Source organism: Dreissena polymorpha, chromosome 2, assembly GCF_020536995.1.
Source record: "Dreissena polymorpha isolate Duluth1 chromosome 2, UMN_Dpol_1.0, whole genome shotgun sequence".
Lineage (NCBI taxonomy): Eukaryota > Metazoa > Mollusca > Bivalvia > Myida > Dreissenidae > Dreissena > Dreissena polymorpha.
The window spans coordinates 5841101-5859216 of record NC_068356.1 but is presented as its reverse complement, the minus strand read 5'-3'; the positions used below and the strand labels follow the sequence as shown (position 1 = coordinate 5859216).

The 18116-nt window shown below is 33.9% G+C and overlaps 1 protein-coding gene across 2 annotated transcripts in view; it reads right to left on the bottom strand.

Moving 5' to 3' along the window:
* The window catches only part of LOC127865679 (uncharacterized), a 459001-nt gene that overhangs the window by 345354 nt on the left and 95531 nt on the right, over positions 1-18116 (bottom strand). Inside the window, exons 8-9 of one of the 2 annotated variants that reach the window (XR_008042730.1) lie at positions 14469-15497; positions 8907-14434 (exon numbers count right to left, since the gene is read on the bottom strand). Coding sequence is in view for 1 of the 2 variants with exons in the window: in XM_052405603.1 (XP_052261563.1) it covers positions 15256-15497 (242 nt within the window). In the remaining variant the exon portion in view is untranslated. Of the gene's footprint in view, positions 1-8748; positions 15498-18116 lie in introns of those variants that run through there. The other variant, XM_052405603.1, reaches the window with a different exon arrangement.

Genomic DNA, 18116 nt, shown 5'->3' with positions numbered 1-18116 from the left:
TGTCTATAATTAGAAAATGTTTGATAATTTTGTTTGGGTCTAAAGTTTATCTTAAATGGCCGCTTAAGTGTTGAACAGCCGAATCCTGCGAAGCTGATCACACACCATAAAAGTGTACATGAACTCCTTCGGAACATTTACACAACCGTTGATCAAAGGCCTCACTTCTTTTGGTGATGAATTGATCATTTAATAAACAGGCAATTTTTTTCCAATGTGTCGCTGAATTATTTTAAATACTACAGAAATGTAACAGTAGAGTTGTCATGTTGTTTCAACATATTATGCCTTATTTAAAAAGTGTAAGTGCGATTCAGCGAAGATTCAATGATCATTCACTGCAATGTTAACTCGCCACCGACCGTTTACATTTGAAATGACATCGAGCCGTTGCGTTTAAATTAATACACTGTAGTCTCAACAAACATTTTTTTGTCAATCAAATAGACTTTTTTTTACAAATGACGAGCTCACGCTATGGAGGTAGCGCCAAGAACAGACGTCAATACACAAGTTAACTATAGCAAATTGACATGTTTTAGTGCAACTTTTTAAGGTTTAATACACACAGAATATGCACTAAAATACTTTTTTTTTCAAATCTCTTTTTTATTTAGCCAGTATGCGTTTGGCATACAGGTAATCCAAACAACGTTTCAGTATATTTTCCTTACCCGGAGTATATTTAAGTATACTTAAGAGTACCCGGGTTACATTTAAAGGGGCCTTTTCACGTTTCCGTAAATTGACAAAATTGAAAAAAGTTGTTTCCGATTCGCAAATTTTCACTTTAGTTATGATATGTGTGAGGGAACAGTAATACTGAACATTCACCAAGCTCTAAAATAGCCATTATATGCATCGTTTGACGATGTAAAAACCTGAAAATTATAAAACGTTGCAACGCGAAACGAATTAATAATTTGGAAAGTTCTGTTGTTGAAATATTTTGTGAAACTACGAGGATTGCTTATATAAAGTATAAAATACATCAATTATTGCATCAGGAATGATGGTCGAGTGGTCTAAGTGGTAGACTTTTTACTCCAGGACTCTGGGGTCAGTGGTTCTTTTTTTCTTTTTTAAAATTTATTCTTGATTTTTACTGGAGATTTTTAAATCCAATGTTTGCATTTATCAATATAAAGGGTTTAATGACAACCTTCAAAACATGCCAAAATCTGTGAAAAGGCCCCTTTAAGTAGTACCCGAGCCGACACTGACAAATCGAGCCTTATTAAAGATAATCGCTTTTTTTCGATGTTGCCGAATTTTCACCAACTTTCGTTCCGTCAACATAAGCGTCATAATATTATATGATTTTAAACAAATATTTCACAATAAACATAGTTTTCCAAGCGTGAGAGGAGTCTTTGACGGACCATTGACACTTAGATCGCCATGTGATGGATGAGAATATTTGTTACAAAGAAAGGTTTCCACATGCTCAATGTAGCGTGCATATGTGACGCTATCATAATTTTGGAAATTATGGCACGGTGCCTGGGCTTCAATCGCGCCGAATACATATGGAGTAAGTATAACTTCGCAATGTAGCTATGACAAAATTCGTGGCTTGAACGAATTTATAACATGGCGCCGACGCCGCAAATGTCGCTTGATTGGTCATTGTTTGCTCGAGTACTACTTACATGTACCCCGGGTACTCTTAAGTATACTTACATGTACCCTGAGAACGGAAAATATACTTAATCGTACCTGGCCGATATTAGAATGTACCCGAGTTGTATTCCCGCCATAAATCCGATGTCGTAAAACGCGCTACCGATTATCTGAAAAAACTTCTCTTTTTAAAAAACTGTATCAACATGCTTTTTGAGTACGAGTTTCGATAATATAGAGGCCATTTTACAGAAAATTGACATAAATGTGAATGTAACTAATTACAAAAAAATAGCAGACAACAACCGATTTAGCGTTTAATTTCCCGGGTACCTTTAAGAATATTTACCGTACCCTGGGTACATGTAAGTATACTTATGAGTATACATATAAGTAGTACCCGAGCCGACAATTACCAATCGGGCATAAATCGGGCGTTTTTTTATCGGCTTTTTTTTAATTAATGATATTCACATTTTTTGTCAATTTTCTGTTTAATGGCATATATATTATCGAAACTCATTCTCAAAAAGCATACGTTAATGCAGTTTTTTTAAAAGAGAAGTTTGATTAAGATAAACAATACTATCGGATTTTGGGCGGAAAAACAACTCCGGTACAGTCTAATATCGACCGTGTACATTTAAGTATATTTACCGTACCCGGGGTACATAAAAGTATACTTAAGAGTACCCGGGGTACATGTAAGGAGTACCCGAGCCGACAATGACCAATCGAGCGTCAATGTCGGCATCTGCATATTGGTCTCTTCAACCGACTATTTTATATTATCTATAAATTGCATCGGTATATAAAACAGATTTGTAGGGAACCATTTTATCTCAAAATTGAAACCATAACACAAGAGCTGTCAGAAGACAGCGCGCTCGACTTTTCGAGTGCTCGGCAGTATAACGTAAGCCATCATGGGGAAATTGTTCATATTCAATAAGGTCAAGGTAATATTATCATATTCTAACTGGAAGAGGACTATAATTGAAACATATTGATCGCTTATGTTTTCAAGAAGTGCTAAATTATAGACGATTCTGAGTTCAGGTATATTTTCCACAATCTATTGAACATTTGTAAAGACATAAAACAAACTAATAAGATAATATTTCAAGTTTGATAGCAATAGCTTGGGTGGGATGGTTGGACGGTCTTTCAAAAATAAAATAATAAAAATAAATATTTGTGTTTTTTTAACCATGTTTCAAACAAAAATCTTTTTGGGTGGGGATGCAGAGGGGGAATAATGTGGGGAATAATTATTTTTTAAACACGAAAAAAAAACAACACTTTTTTTGGTAGGGGGGGATTCTGGGGTGGGCCGAGGGGGATGGTTTGGGTGGACTCCATTGTGGTATGACAGGTAAGAGTTGTTTTGTCAAAATATGAATCAAATTTGATCAAAAATAAAGAAGTTAAGGCAATTTAAGCAGAATTAAAATTAAAGGTCATTCAAAGGTCAATGTCAAAGTCAACTTGCCAGGTTCAGTACTCTCATGATAGTAAGAAAGTATTTGAAGTTTGAAAGCAATCGCCTTGATACTTCAGAAGTAAAGTGCATCTTAACACAAAATTTCACAAAATATTAAAAGTTACTAAGTAAACAAGAGGACCCAGATGGCCCTAGTTCGCTCACCTGAGAGGAGTCGGCTCATTCAAACTTTACCAAACGTCAAACTTGACCTAGATATTGTCCAGACAAACATCCTGGTCAAGTTTCATCATTATTGAACCAAAACTCTGGCATATGGAGTGTTTTTGTTTTTGTAAGATTTGACCTGATGACCTATATTTTGAGTTGACCTCACTTACCAAACATCAAACTTTGCTTACAAAAATAAATATTATGACCAAGATTCATAAAATCTGAAACAAAATTGTGACCTCTAGAGTGTTTACAAGGATTTTGTATAATGTAATGAACATTTGGAAAATCTAAGGGCAATAATTATGGCATTAATTATGTGATATATATATAAAACCAATCTTTGTACCAAGTTTCATGATGATTGGGTAAAAAATGTGATTTCTAGAGTGTTTACAAGCTTTTTTTACTTTATAAATATAAGAAAACTGCCCCCCCCCACCGGCAGCCATGTTATTCAACTGACCGGAACCATTTTCGAACTCAACTCTCAAATCAAGGAAACAAATGTTCTGACCAAATTTCATGAAAATTGGGCCAAAAATGTGACTTCTAGAGAGTTCACATGTTTTCACTATATACATATAGAGAAAAATGCCCCGCCCACTGGCGGCCATGTTTTTTCACCGATCTGGACCATTTTCCAACTCATCCGAAATATCAATAAAACCAATGTTTTGACCAACTTTTATGATGATTTGGGCAAAAATTGTGACTTCTAGAGTGTTTACAAGGTTTCTCTATAGCCAAATAAGGAAAAATGCCCCCCCCCCCCGGCAGTCATGTTATTCAACTGACCGGAACCATTTTCGAACTCAACTCTCATTTCAAAGAAACAAATGTTCTGACCAAATTTCATGAAAATTGGGCCAAAAATGTGACTTCTAGAGTGTTCACATGTTTTCACTATAGCCAAATTAGGAAAACTGCCCCCCCCCCCCCCCCCCCCCCCCCCCTGGTAGCCATGTTATTCAACTGACCGGAACCATTTTCAAACTCAACTTTCATATCAAGGAAACAAATGTTCTGAGCAAATTTCATGAAAGTTGGGCCAAAAATCTGACTTCTAGAGTGTTCACCTGTTTTCACTAAATACATATAGAGAAAAATGCCCCGCCCACTGGCGGCCATGCTTTTTCACCGATCTGGACCATTTTCGAACTCGTCTGAGATATCAATAAAACCAATGTTTTGACCAACTTTCATGATGATTGGGCAAAAATTGTGACTTCTAGAGTGTTTACAAGGTTTCTCTATAGCCAAATAAGGAAAGCTGCCCCGCCCACTGGCGGCCATGTTTTTCAACGGACCGGAACCACTTTTGAACTCAACCAACATATCATTAAGGCAAACATTTTGACAAAGTTACATAAAGATTGGGCATGAAATGTGACTTCTACAGTGTTTACAAGGTTTTTTCTTTTTTTTGACCTAGTGACCTAGTTTTTGACCCAGCATGACCCAGTTTCGAACTTGATCGAGATATTATTGGGACAAATCTTCTGACCAAGTTTCATGAAGATCGGACATGAAATGTGGCCTCTAGAGTGTTTACAAACCAAATGTGGACAAAGACCGGTCACAAAAGCTCACCTGAGCAATCAGATGAGCTAAATAAGGGCCATAATTCCGTCAAAATGCCAACCAGGGTTATGCAACATAACCTGTACCCCTTATGATAGTTAGCGAGTGTTCCAAGTCTGAAAGCAATAGCTATGATACTTTAGGAGTAAAATAGACCAAAACACAAAACTGAACCAAATTTTCAAAATTCTAAGTATAAAAGGGGCTATAATTATGTCAAAATGCCAGTCAGAGTTACATAACTTTGCCTGCACAGTCCCCTTATGATAGTAAGTGTTGCAAGTATGAAAGCAATAGCTTTGAAACTTTAGGAATAAAGTGGATCTAAACAAAAACTGAACCAAATTTTTCAATTTTATAAGTATAAAAAGGGGCATAACTCTAAAAATAATGCTGACAGAGTTATGCACCTTGACCTACACAATTGTCTTGTCATAAAGAAGTATTCCGAGTTTTAGTTAATTATCTTTGATAGTGTTAAAGTTATTTGACTTTATCGAAAACTTTAACCAACGCCGACGCGAGTAGTATAGCTCTAATTTTTCTTCGCAAAGTCAGGCTAAAAAACTTTAACCAACAGCGACTCCAACGCCAGGGCGAGTAGCATAGCTTTCATTTTTCTTTGAAGTCAAGCTAATAATGAACGCCTAGCTTATCAGAAATCCATTTACATCCGGGTATAGACTTGCTCGCAAAATGCCAAGCTCCCATCCATACATGTTTCTGATTTTCCGATTGATTTAGGATGTTTAGTTAAATGGCAACCTCCTAAAAATTATTTTAAGTGGCCATTTTGGATAACGACCCCCCATGGGAACACATTTTTTCGAGATAACACATTTTTTTCGTGGGAACAAATATTTTCTTTTCTCCCAAACAATGTAGAACATGATCAGCACATTAAAAACCATTCCAATCATGGGCCCCAGCTAATAGTTAACTTGTATGACTCGTTTGTGGAAAACAAACAATTGCAATAAATCCATACACAGGATTTTTATTCGCCCCGGGATTCATGTCCATTTTTACAAGTCAGGGTTGCCTACATATAACTGTTTGATATGAACACGTTCCCTGTAAGATGTGACCATTCTTAACGGGTTTGCATGCAAATTTAACCACGAGCCATTTTTAATAGAATTTCAAAAGAGTTAGTCACCATTTTTTCAAAAATACTCTACTTAATATGTAGTACCATAGGTATTAATTGTGTTCAGCAAAGACAACATATAAATGGGTTGCAGAAATCAACAGAACACATGGCAAGCTGAAAATGGAAGTTTTATTTTGCTGGACTTCTGTTGCTGGTCAAACAACGACAAGACAATGTTGAGATTCTAACGTTAACACAGAGGGTTGACGCAGGACAAGTGTAGACAACACCCATAAACCCACACAACAGCCAACAGACACTGGTGGGTAACACCATGAGCTGTGACCACAACTTATATACAACTAGACGCGCACACACTGGTTTTGATAATTACAAATATGGTTTGAAATTGTATAAATCAAACTAATATAAATAAGTTTCGTGAAATTCTTTTAACACTGGTACGTATCTCCAAGGTATGCTGCATATTCAGTTTAAACAAAATGGATATTATTAAATCACATGTTGAAATGCAATCTATAAAATAAAGATTTACACTAATTTCTAATACTTTTTAAATATGTTTACATTTTTTTGGTTACAAATGTAGTAAATCTTTTTAAAGTGAGTATCTTCAGAATTGTGTGTTTACATATTTTATAAATAGTGTACAAATACACAAAAATGCACCAATCCTATCAGCTAAATAACACATGCATACAGACACAAAATTTCAAAAACCACAAATTAGCACTTCTAAAAGTTTACAATACAAAAATCAAGTGGACAGCTTTTCAACTACAATTTGACTAAAAAGATCACAACAAGTTTCGGGGTTGATATGTCAAGAACAGTGCAGAAAAATCACATACAAGAAACATGTATTCTTCAAGCACACTTATATCAGCAAAACTAAGTTTTGGTATAACAAACTTAAACAAAAACAAACTTAAGGAATAACTTGGATAAACCAGGATTATTCAAATACTTGTCATAAAAATATTCATCAATTACAAATTGACATCAGTTGCAAACTACTAGTAATGTCTGCTAACAATATTACTATGTTTGTAATCAATTTTTAAATGTTGGAGGGAAAATAGGAATCAATCCATCTATCAATCAATCAATCAATCAATCAGCCATATGTATTTTTTTTATTAATCTGTCAGCCCAATATTATAGTAAACATTTGAGCTAATCTCAGTCGAAATTCATAGATAATACAGAAAAATGTCATTAAGATTCTCATACAAAACATTTTGATACTGAAGTGTACACATTTGCAGTCAGAACTCCATTTTCACTTTTGACTACCTATACAAGTCTACATCTATGTCTTCACACAATAATGAATGCTTTCACACACAGTTTGCATGCACGTCAAATCAGAGAGCATATCGCTTAAATAAATTCTTGCCTACAACTTCAGAAAAGAGATATTTTGAAAGATAGAAGCTTTATAAAATGTAAAAATGTCAAATTCACCATTACCAATCCAATCTAATTCCTGCACAGAAAACTCCCCAAAATAAATTTTATTTCTTACTTATATGCCATGAGTTGCTATTTTTTTCTGATATAAAGAATTTGATCTGATTCCTGCACCGAAAAGTCCTAAAGAAATTATATTGCATCCTTATTTTTCATTTAATCTGTTTTCATTAAGAACCTAGAACAGAAGCTGGAATGCATGTTAATTCTGTATTCCACCTTGTCTAAGGCTCCTTTGTACAGCCTGCAACAAATTTGCATAGTTATGTTTGGTTAGAAATTTACTTTGTTTGAGTTTCAGGTTAATTAGGCGCTGATTTTTCTAATATTTTCCGCAGCAAAACTTTGACATACATTAAATTGCATGAATGCGACTTTGGAATCAAATTATTTTCTATGTCAACAAAAATCAAACCTGACTGTGAACATTTAAGAACAGATCCCAGTCTAAAAATGGTTCTTTATTTGAAAATTCTGGTGCAATACTTTAAAATTTACAGGGAAGATACATTACTTCAATTTCAAAACATGCACAAAACTTAATAAACTTGGATGCTCCTAAGTCTCTTCAAGAGTTCAGGTGGATGCTGTGTTATTTAATATAAATTATTTCAAACAAGAGTGCCAAACTGTCACAAGATACGCCCGTTTGAAGGTTTTGGACACCATGCTAAATGCTTGAAATGCAGTAAGTGACCTAGTGGCCTAAATTTTAACCCGGAATGACCCATATTGAACTTGACCAAGATGTCCTTTAGACACAACTATTGACCATATTTGGTGAAGATTGGATGAAAACTACATCAATTAGAGAGCAGACACCATTTTAAATCCTTGAAATGCACTTAGTGAGCATGACCCATATTCGGACTTGACCTAGATATCAACTAGATGCAACTACTGACCAAGTTTGGTGAAGATCGGATGAATACAATTTGAATTAGAGTCCGGACAAAGTGGCGCCGTTGAAAATGCACTAATTGACCCTATGACCTAGTTTTTGACCCGGCATGACCCATATTCGAACTTGGCCTATATATCAACTAGATGCAACTGCTGACCAAGTTTGGTGAAGATCGGATGAATACAATTTGAAATAGAGTCCGGACAAAGTGGCCCCTTTGAAAATGCACTTATTGACCCTATGACCTAGTTTTTGACCCGGCATGACCCATATTCGAACTTGGCCTAGATATCAACTAGATGCAAATGCTGACCAAGTTTGGTGAAGATCGGATGAATACAATTTGAATTAGAGTCCGGACAAAGTGATGCCTTCCGCCCGCCGCCCGCCCGCCCGCCCGCCAAGGGGTTTCACATAATACGTCCTGTATTTTATACGGGCGTATAAAAACACCACTTTATATAAACATGAAAGCAAGTAAGTGACCATGGAAGTGAAAAACTGCCTACATAATGAGCACTTTTGAAACAGAAGTCCATCACAGCAAGCACCTTCGTCTATTACTATGTAACATGTACAAGTTGGCTTGGCCAAATAAAGTATGAAAACTAAAGAAATGCCATGAATTAATGGTGTTATGCAGAGGATATTGCAACGCGAATAAAAGCGTTCATGAAGTTGTAATGCTTTTGTTTTGTAATCCTGATTTTTTATTGATTTTTTTCTTCGTGCTAATGTGTCAATACCTTGGTAGTACTTATTCCATAAAATCCCAAGATGGTGAATAGTCTCGGTTAAAAATTTTGCCTTATATGTCAGTATGTAATCAGCACAGAAGTTCTCAACAGTAAACAGATAGGATGTTCAAGCATAAACAATCTAATGATATTGTAATTTAAGATTAAAACCAACACTTTTTTTTTACATTTTTACTTTCTTGCCAAGCAGGAAACCACTTTGTTGTAAACACAACCTAAACTACACACATCTCATATTTCTAAGCTGAAACTATTTACATGAATATTAGTTTAATACAATTGTAAAAAATAATTTGGTCAGACTTTTTTTTTTTAAATAAACAATCTATTCTTTCAATCACACAGATTTGGTTTCTCATTGAAAATAATCCTTAACTTTTGTGCATATAATAAATAATAAATTAAAAGAAGATTGTGTGTGTGTCTGTGAATCAGCTAAAAAATATGTGCATGCCAGTTTGAAACTTGTAAATACCACAAAAATGTCAAATTTCCTTCTGCAAAACAACCTACTTGTTTAACTGCCATAACTATGCCACTAACAAAATAAAAATATTTTTGTTTGAAACCTCAAACAATCAACCATTTGTAAAACAATCTAAGTGAGCTTATTAACCCGATGATGGCAAACTTCTAATTACCACTACTGCAAATGGAATTCTGTCATTGACACACTTTGAAAAATGCAGTGCAACAAACAATGCACAAAATGCAATAAAATATTTATGAGAGATGTGTGAAAAAAGCATCAACTAAAAAGCATTTACACTTGGTGTAATGTTTTGCAGCAAAGCAAGTTTTGTACAGCACTACAGTGAACCTTAAAACCATACACTAATAAAAATATAGAACAACAACAATGATAATAAACAAGAAAAACAAACAAAATGATGCATGGGTGGTACCTTTTGAAAGGTAATCAATTAAGGAGTGGATTCACAAATAATTTCAATTTTTTGAAAATAAACCTTAATAATTACGATTAATATAAATAATGTTTTTTCTTCTAAGGAATTTATTTCATGTTATTTATATTTTTATTAAACATCTGTTTCCTTCCTTTTCCGCGCTAAGAATTGATTTCAGGTGACAAAAAATCTTATACAGCTTAAGTGGATCAAGCAGATGTTTTTCGTGTTCAATGATGAAAAAGAAATTGTGAATTGCAAGAAATGTAAAAATGTTTTGTGTTTCATTTTAGCAGTATTTTCTTTTTATATGACTTTTTTTAAAGATGCCTTTATACAACTGTTTTATGCTCAAGCATGATATACATCGAATGTTTATAAATCATGACCCATGGGTTGACAGAATGTTAATGAACATCTGGCAGATGTTGAACAAATATATAACCAATGATCAAACAATAATTGTAGCTTGCTAATGAAGCATGGCATGATTCATATCGCACAAAAATGGGCCTTATAACATATAAGGCGATATCAGAACAGAGTAGCTCCAGATATGCCTCTGAATCTGTATACTCTGATAAGGAGTCATAATGTCCCCTAATGAGACCACAAAACATTGCCTGACTTTAACTCTTTCAGTGCTGGAACCGAATTTTGAAGGAATTTGCAAAATTTTTTGATCCAGATGAGCGTCTAATCAGTATCCAAACTGTTTGCTATTCTGATAGTATTCTTTGAAAAAAAATAGAAGAAAATGCTAATTTTAGAAATTCATCAGACAACATTTTAGCAGACAACAAATTTCCCAGCATGCAAAGGGTAAATACCAACAAGAAGCAGTCACAATTGTGCAGGCTGGTCTTGAGCTATGCTGGCTGCATGTGGAATAAAACCCATTTTAACAAAACATGAGTCATATAATTATCACACATTTACACTCAAAATGTCATATGACATATAGACATATTCATCTTGAAAAATAAAATTGATTCAAAGTCAAACACAAGGATGATTAATAAAAATTGGCAGGACGATATCCGCTACATCCAAGCACCATGTCTGACTCTGTAGAAACCATTTTTGTATAAAAAGCGGAAATAAACAATAAAAACATAAATTGTGACAATAGATAAACATTTCATGATAAAAATTACCGTAATAATAAGTAAAGCACAAAAAATGTACAATCATCAATGCAAAAATTTCGGTTTTTGTTAGTCACAACAGAACATTTACAGTACATTTTGCATGGTCACAGTAAGAAGAAGCAACATGAAAATGGGTTTAAAACCACAAGGTCTGTGTCTGATATGTAACCATAGGATCATGAGGATGTATATGAAGCACCAGGACAAATACAGACACTAGGTTGGCTGACATGACACTTTCAGAAACATTTACATGGCAATCTCAGGATAAGCAATGATTGAATCATAGTTATTTGTTAGAAAATGCACAAACCTAAACACATTTTTTAACGAACATATTTGCAATATTCTGTCCATATCTGATTTATTATCATTTTGCTTTTTTAAAAATTACATATACACCTTCCGACAATTTTAAATTAGGGTAAAAATTATCCAATTGTACACATTTTGTTGAACATTAGTTCTTTAAATCTTATACAACTAATTTGCTATGATTTTGCACTTAAGCGTTTGTGAACTTTCAAAACTGGAACATTAAAAGCAAAATATAAAACAACAGCAGTCAATTATTAGTTTTTTAAACAGAAATGTATTGTCTGAAATATGGAATTGTATTGTCTGAAAAATGGAATTAGAGGACACAATCTAAACACAATACAACAAGGAAACAGGTTAAAATACTTTGGCTATAAAACATCAATGTCTTCTTGAATTTATGCCTTAAATTAAAGACTTGAATTTGAGAGAACTAAAACAGGACAACAAAATGGTAGACTTAACAAGTACAAAAACAACAGTGTATAAAAGATTGGATAAATCTCAACATCTTTACAAAAGATTGTAAAATAGCAATCAACATTAAGTTTCCTTTCTAACAATAAATATTTCACAAGCATTCAAGTTTGAACTTCTCAAAAATAATAAATAAATAAATAGAAAACATCTGCACTACCTCTACTATATACATATAGTGACATTGTATCAACTTTCACAGCACAAATTAATCAACATGATTCAAGACATAAAAAGATATCCTAGAATATAAATGGTCTTCAAAAAGCTCTAAACAATAACAAAATGTATGGAAGTATTGAAACTGAGTTGCAAAATTTATTTATATTTTTGAAATTAAGTTGTTTCCCTTTATTATAAAAATAGTTCTTATTACCGTCAAATTACAATTCTTCTAGTAGGAAAGATAACTTACACTTTCATTGAATCAAAACAATGACAAGAGTTGCATCCCATTACTAAAAATAATCTCTTCTTCAAAATAGCACTCGCAATTGCAAGTCAGTAAAATATCATAATGGTGGACATGCAGGACCACTGATGATGCAACATGTAAATGTTTATCAAAGTATGGTATGGAAGAGTTTAGCTCTATGCTTTACAAAATTATTATTAACTTAGTTATGTATTGGTTTTAGTTGACTAGAGGCATAGAAGCAATATTTATAACTCTTCATCTTCATCCATTAATCACTTCAAATTATTAACTTAATATATATTGAGACTCAATATTTTTAAAAATGGGGGTTAAACACTTTAAATAGCTTAGCAATATTAATATCACATTAATCTTTATGCACTGATATTATTTTATTTCTGTACTGGAATTGAGTAAAATCAATAAAACAGAATCACACCAAACCATATCTATGGTTAAATTAAACACACTTGATTAAACATAATTTTGCGCGAACACAAATTATCAAACATGAAGGAAATATATAAGATTAATCCTAAGAGTAAAAATGAGTGTTTAGTTTTCATGCTATACATCTGGCAGCAACAGTCACACTATGATGCCTTTAATCATACTTAAATCCATATGAGCCTTGCACTGTGAAAACTTGGTTTAATGAATGTGCGTAACACGAAGTGTCGTCCCAGTTTAGCATATAAAGTCAGCCCAAGCTCACCAAGGACAAAACTTTTTGCCTTAAAAGAGACTTCCAATAAACAAATACAAATACTGTAATTCCATTAAAGCAAAATGTGTTGTCCTTGATAAGCCTCTGCAGACTGCACCGGCTAATCTGCAAGGATACTTTACATTGCATTAAGCCCCATTTTCCCAGACTGCACCGGCTAGTCTGCAAGGATACTTTACATTGCATTAAACCCTATTTTCACAGAGCAAGACTGATGCAAATGTAATTAAAGAAATGCAGCCCCAGACTTTGCTTAGAAGCCTGACTACCTGCTTTGTCTCCATAGACTGAACTGTACCTGTACATTAATACAAATTATGAGTGATCTGAACACATTATAGCCACACTGACGAGACTTATTTGTGTGTGGCAGAGAAATTCTAATCAGTGAGTCAGTTACCCTTGTCCAAATATTATGATACAAACTTAAGAAAAAAAAACAACATTTTTCTTACTGAATACATAATTATTTTGACAGAATCTACTAAACTGTACAAAACAACAAAACGTGATTACAAAAAAGAAGAACAAAACACAAATGCATAGATAATTGAAATTCATTTCACAAAACCTAACATAAAAGTATTTTTGTTTAAATCTTTATTAAGCCCCCACTTAACCAAGTTTTTCAAAAGACTATATATTTCTTTAATTTTAATCAACATGATAGAAGTATACGAAAGATAGTGGTCATATAAAAAGAAACTGGCGTTGTCCCCCGTTTTTACATGCTCAAAACAATGTTAGTGCAAAGAAAATCATTAGGCATTATAAGGTGTCATGTTAAAGACATCATTAATAAATAACACATTTTGGCTACCCTTTTGCATTCTTTTTCACAGACAAGTGTGTGCAACGCCAGTTAAACATTACATGTGTATTATTAGTTGAATAATTGACCAGAGAGCCATGGAATATGATTTGATATTCACTGAAACAATAACATATTGGCCTTTGCTGTGCCTCAGTCAATAAGCTTATCTACCAGTAAATATCAGAGCATATTCTGTCTAGTCAATAATTGCATAAAAAGAAATCTATAATTCAAGAGAGAATAAAGTTTTGATGGAAGTATGAAACCATCATCAGTTACCATCTGCTCAAATGATGTACAAGTTTGATCGACAACAAGATAAATCAGGTAGTGCTTCTTAAGAACTAAAAATAATTATTAAATCAAACGTTGTTTGACATTAACATTTCAACTTTGACATTTAAATCTAAGCTGGCACAAAATACTAACATTCTGAGTTACAGTGTAATATTGCCTCATTGGTGCAAAAAGGTACCATTTGCCTTCTAATTTCAATGTAACATGGAACCTTTTTGCCTTCTAATTTCAATGTCACATGGAACCTTTTTGCACCGATGGGGCAAATTATGTTACTGTCTTTTGTGCATAATAATACAATACATGTCATAACAAGTATTTCCACAGAATCAATAGAATCTATTAAAAACATGTTTACTTCAATATTCATGATTGAACTTGCTTAAATAGAGATCAAAAAACCTTATTTGAAGACATTTATGAAATAAAGTAGGAAAGCTTTGCTTGTGTAAGCTGATTATTTTGGCTGTTCTAATTCATCATAATTTTTTTTTACCAATATTTCGAATGACTGCATAAACGTGGACAATACTGCAAAAGATTGCTGTATATATACATTACATACCATGCAAATGTTAATATATTGCAGACCTAATTTAATTGTGTAATTTCTGTTCTACTGCGTGATATTGCCTCACTCAGGAGTTAACACTTTCCTTTTCAGAATGCAAGTCTACAAAAAACCACTTTGTATATGCTTTGTAGGGACACAGAGTTATCACCTTAGAAAAAGTACAAAAACCATATAAAAAATTATATATGCCATCATGGATCAAAGACAATGATCAGCAATAAATACATAATGCAAAAAAAAACAATAATAACAATGACAACAACAATATTGTAAGAAGCTTATGATATCAATGATTTGTGATTTCATCGCTTCACTTTGTGACTTGCGATAAATGAGAGAAAGAACAAGAACCAGTTAAAACTTGAGACACTGATTCAAACATAGGATCATAAATGACTTCAAAAACACAAAATCACGACTAACATAAACACTCAGCGGTTGTAAACACTGCTGCAAAACTAGCTCAGCAGGTCAAAGGTTTCTGCATAAAGGTCGTGGGCAAAGTTGATCTGCCCCTTTAGACTGCCCAGCATACGTCTGTGCTCAACGCCGAGCTCACGCAGGCTGGAGATGCTCATAAGCACCCGGGGGAAGAGGCCAGGCTCCTCGGGGTGCGTGGCGCCCACCTGGTTCTGTAGGGCCTGGATCAGCAGTTCTTGCAGGCGGCTCACCTTGTCTCGATTCTTCAGGCCTTGACGGTCTGCAAACAGAAAATGAAATAATAAAACATCTTATTTTCCTTCAATTTCATGCTTTTGCACATTTATTTTTATCAATGGGCTATGTAATATAAGGATAACTGGGCATGAAAGAAGTGTGCTTTACATCTACTATTCATGATGATGACATATTTGAAGTCTCAATTTAATTTGTCAAACTGCCAAGTGACTTTTACTGACAACCAAACATTGTTTGCAGGGGTATATTTAATCTCGAACAGTGCAATCCTGGATCAGAATATTAGATCAGCAATCACTTTCCTTAATTGCAAGCCCAATAATGTACACTGACCCAGAAAGGTTAAGATTGTCTAAGTTTAAATGCAGTTTAAAGTTTGAATTGTTTCACTCAAATCTGCTTGTTGCTGTTTGCCTTTCGAAATCGACAGGACCCTAATGCACTGGTACATTGTTCAAAGCTATTAAACACAATATGTATGCATATCTTATTTATTTGTTACAGTCTTTAGGAAAATGACTTTTTGGCAGAGCCTTTTAATTATTTTGTTGCCATATTTGTAGTTAAAGTGCATACAAAACATTGTTCAGAATGAACTACCACTTTGAGCTGAAATAAGCAAATATTGAGTGGATTAACAGAGCAAACCAAAACATGTAGCATTGCAGTACCCTTCTACTACCAAAACATGTAGCATTGCAGTACCCTTCTACTACCAAAACATGTAGCATTACAGTACCCTTCTACTACCAAAACATGTAGCATTACAGTACCCTTCTACTACCAAAACATGTAGCATTACAGTACCCTTCTACTACCAAAACAGGTAGCATTACAGTACCCTTATACATTACAGTACCCTTCAACTTCCAAAACATGAAGCATTGCAGTACCCTTCTACTACCAAAACATGAAGCATTGCAGTACCCTTCTACTACCAAAACATGTAGCATTACAGTACCCTTCTACTACCAAAACATGTAGCATTACAGTACCCTTCTACTACCAAAACATGAAGCATTGCAGTACCCTTCTACTACCAAAACATGAAGCATTGCAGTACCCTTCTACTACCAAAACATGTAGCATTACAGTACCCTTCTACTACCAAAACATGTAGCATTGCAGTACCCTTCTACTACCAAAACATGTAGCATTACAGTACCCTTCTACTACCAAAACATGTAGCATTACAGTACCCTTCTACTACCAAAACATGAAGCATTGCAGTACCCTTCTACTACCAAAACATGTAGCATTACAGTACCCTTCTACTACCAAAACATGTAGCATTACAGTACCCTTCTACTACCAAAACATGTAGCATTACAGTACCCTTCTACTACCAAAACATGTAGCATTGCAGTACCCTTCTACTACCAAAACATGTAGCATTGCAGTACCCTTCTACTACCAAAACATGTAGCATTGCAGTTCCCTTCTACTTTGAAATGAGCCCAGCTCTGGGAACACAAAGCTTAATGCATGTACATTATATGTTTCACATGGTGGATTGATATTTAAGACATAATTATCACTTAAAAGTAAAATACATGTAATTCTTTCTAATTCAAATCACACTATGTAGTGAAGTCAAATTAATGATTGAATTAATTACAACAGATACCTTAATATTATGCAAAAAAAAGAGGTGAATCACCTTTTAATGTGATGCATGGGCTTGAAAATTACAAACATCAAAAGCTTTATTCCCTTTTGTCTGAATTAATGACATTACCAGTTAGTGCAACAAATCTGCAGGTCAACGCACTATGCTATGTCTGGCATTCAGGCTGCATTAGCCTCAATGCTGGACACATTCTTTACTTTGTCCTACTTATTTTGTCATGCATATTTTTCTCCATAAATTTCAAATATGTCAAGACATTAACGATAAATTATAAGTGATGCATGATTTTTAGAGAGACGCACTGCACAATCCTGCATTTTTTATAACTTACTTTTTTTACAGCACATTAAAGTGGTTACAGTCACATTTTAGAATAGATATAGAACATACTGATAACTAGAACATACTGATAACTAGAACATACTGATAACTAGAACATACTGATAACTAGAACATACTGATTACTAGAACATACAAGCCACTGTAAAAGCTCTTACTCCTCTTTTTATTTTCACAGAAAACTAAATTAAGTTTCTCAAAAATAAATTGTTTTCTTAGCAATCTCTCGATGTTAGGCCAGGTATTACCAGATATCCATAAAAATCTATGTGCATCTTGCCATATATATTTGAATTAAATATTTTTTCTGTACAAAAGTTTGATGAAGTTCTTGATAAATATTCACACATAAGTAACCACACAGTATCGATTTTATTAATGTATACAAAAGCCCAAATTTTCAAATAATAAGCTATTAAATTACATGTACCCTTTTAATGCTTTTTGCTAAACAAGAGGGCTAAAGACCATAAGCGCTCACCTGTTTGGAGCATGTAGTGTTAGTAATTTTATACTTTTTTGACCTTGTGACCAAGTTTTAGACCCACATGAACCAGTTTTAAATTTTGCCAAGATATGATTATGATAAATATTTTTACAAAGTCTCACAAGATTGGAAAATAATTGTGGCCTATAGAGCATTCACAAGCCTTTTCTTGAATTTTACCTTGT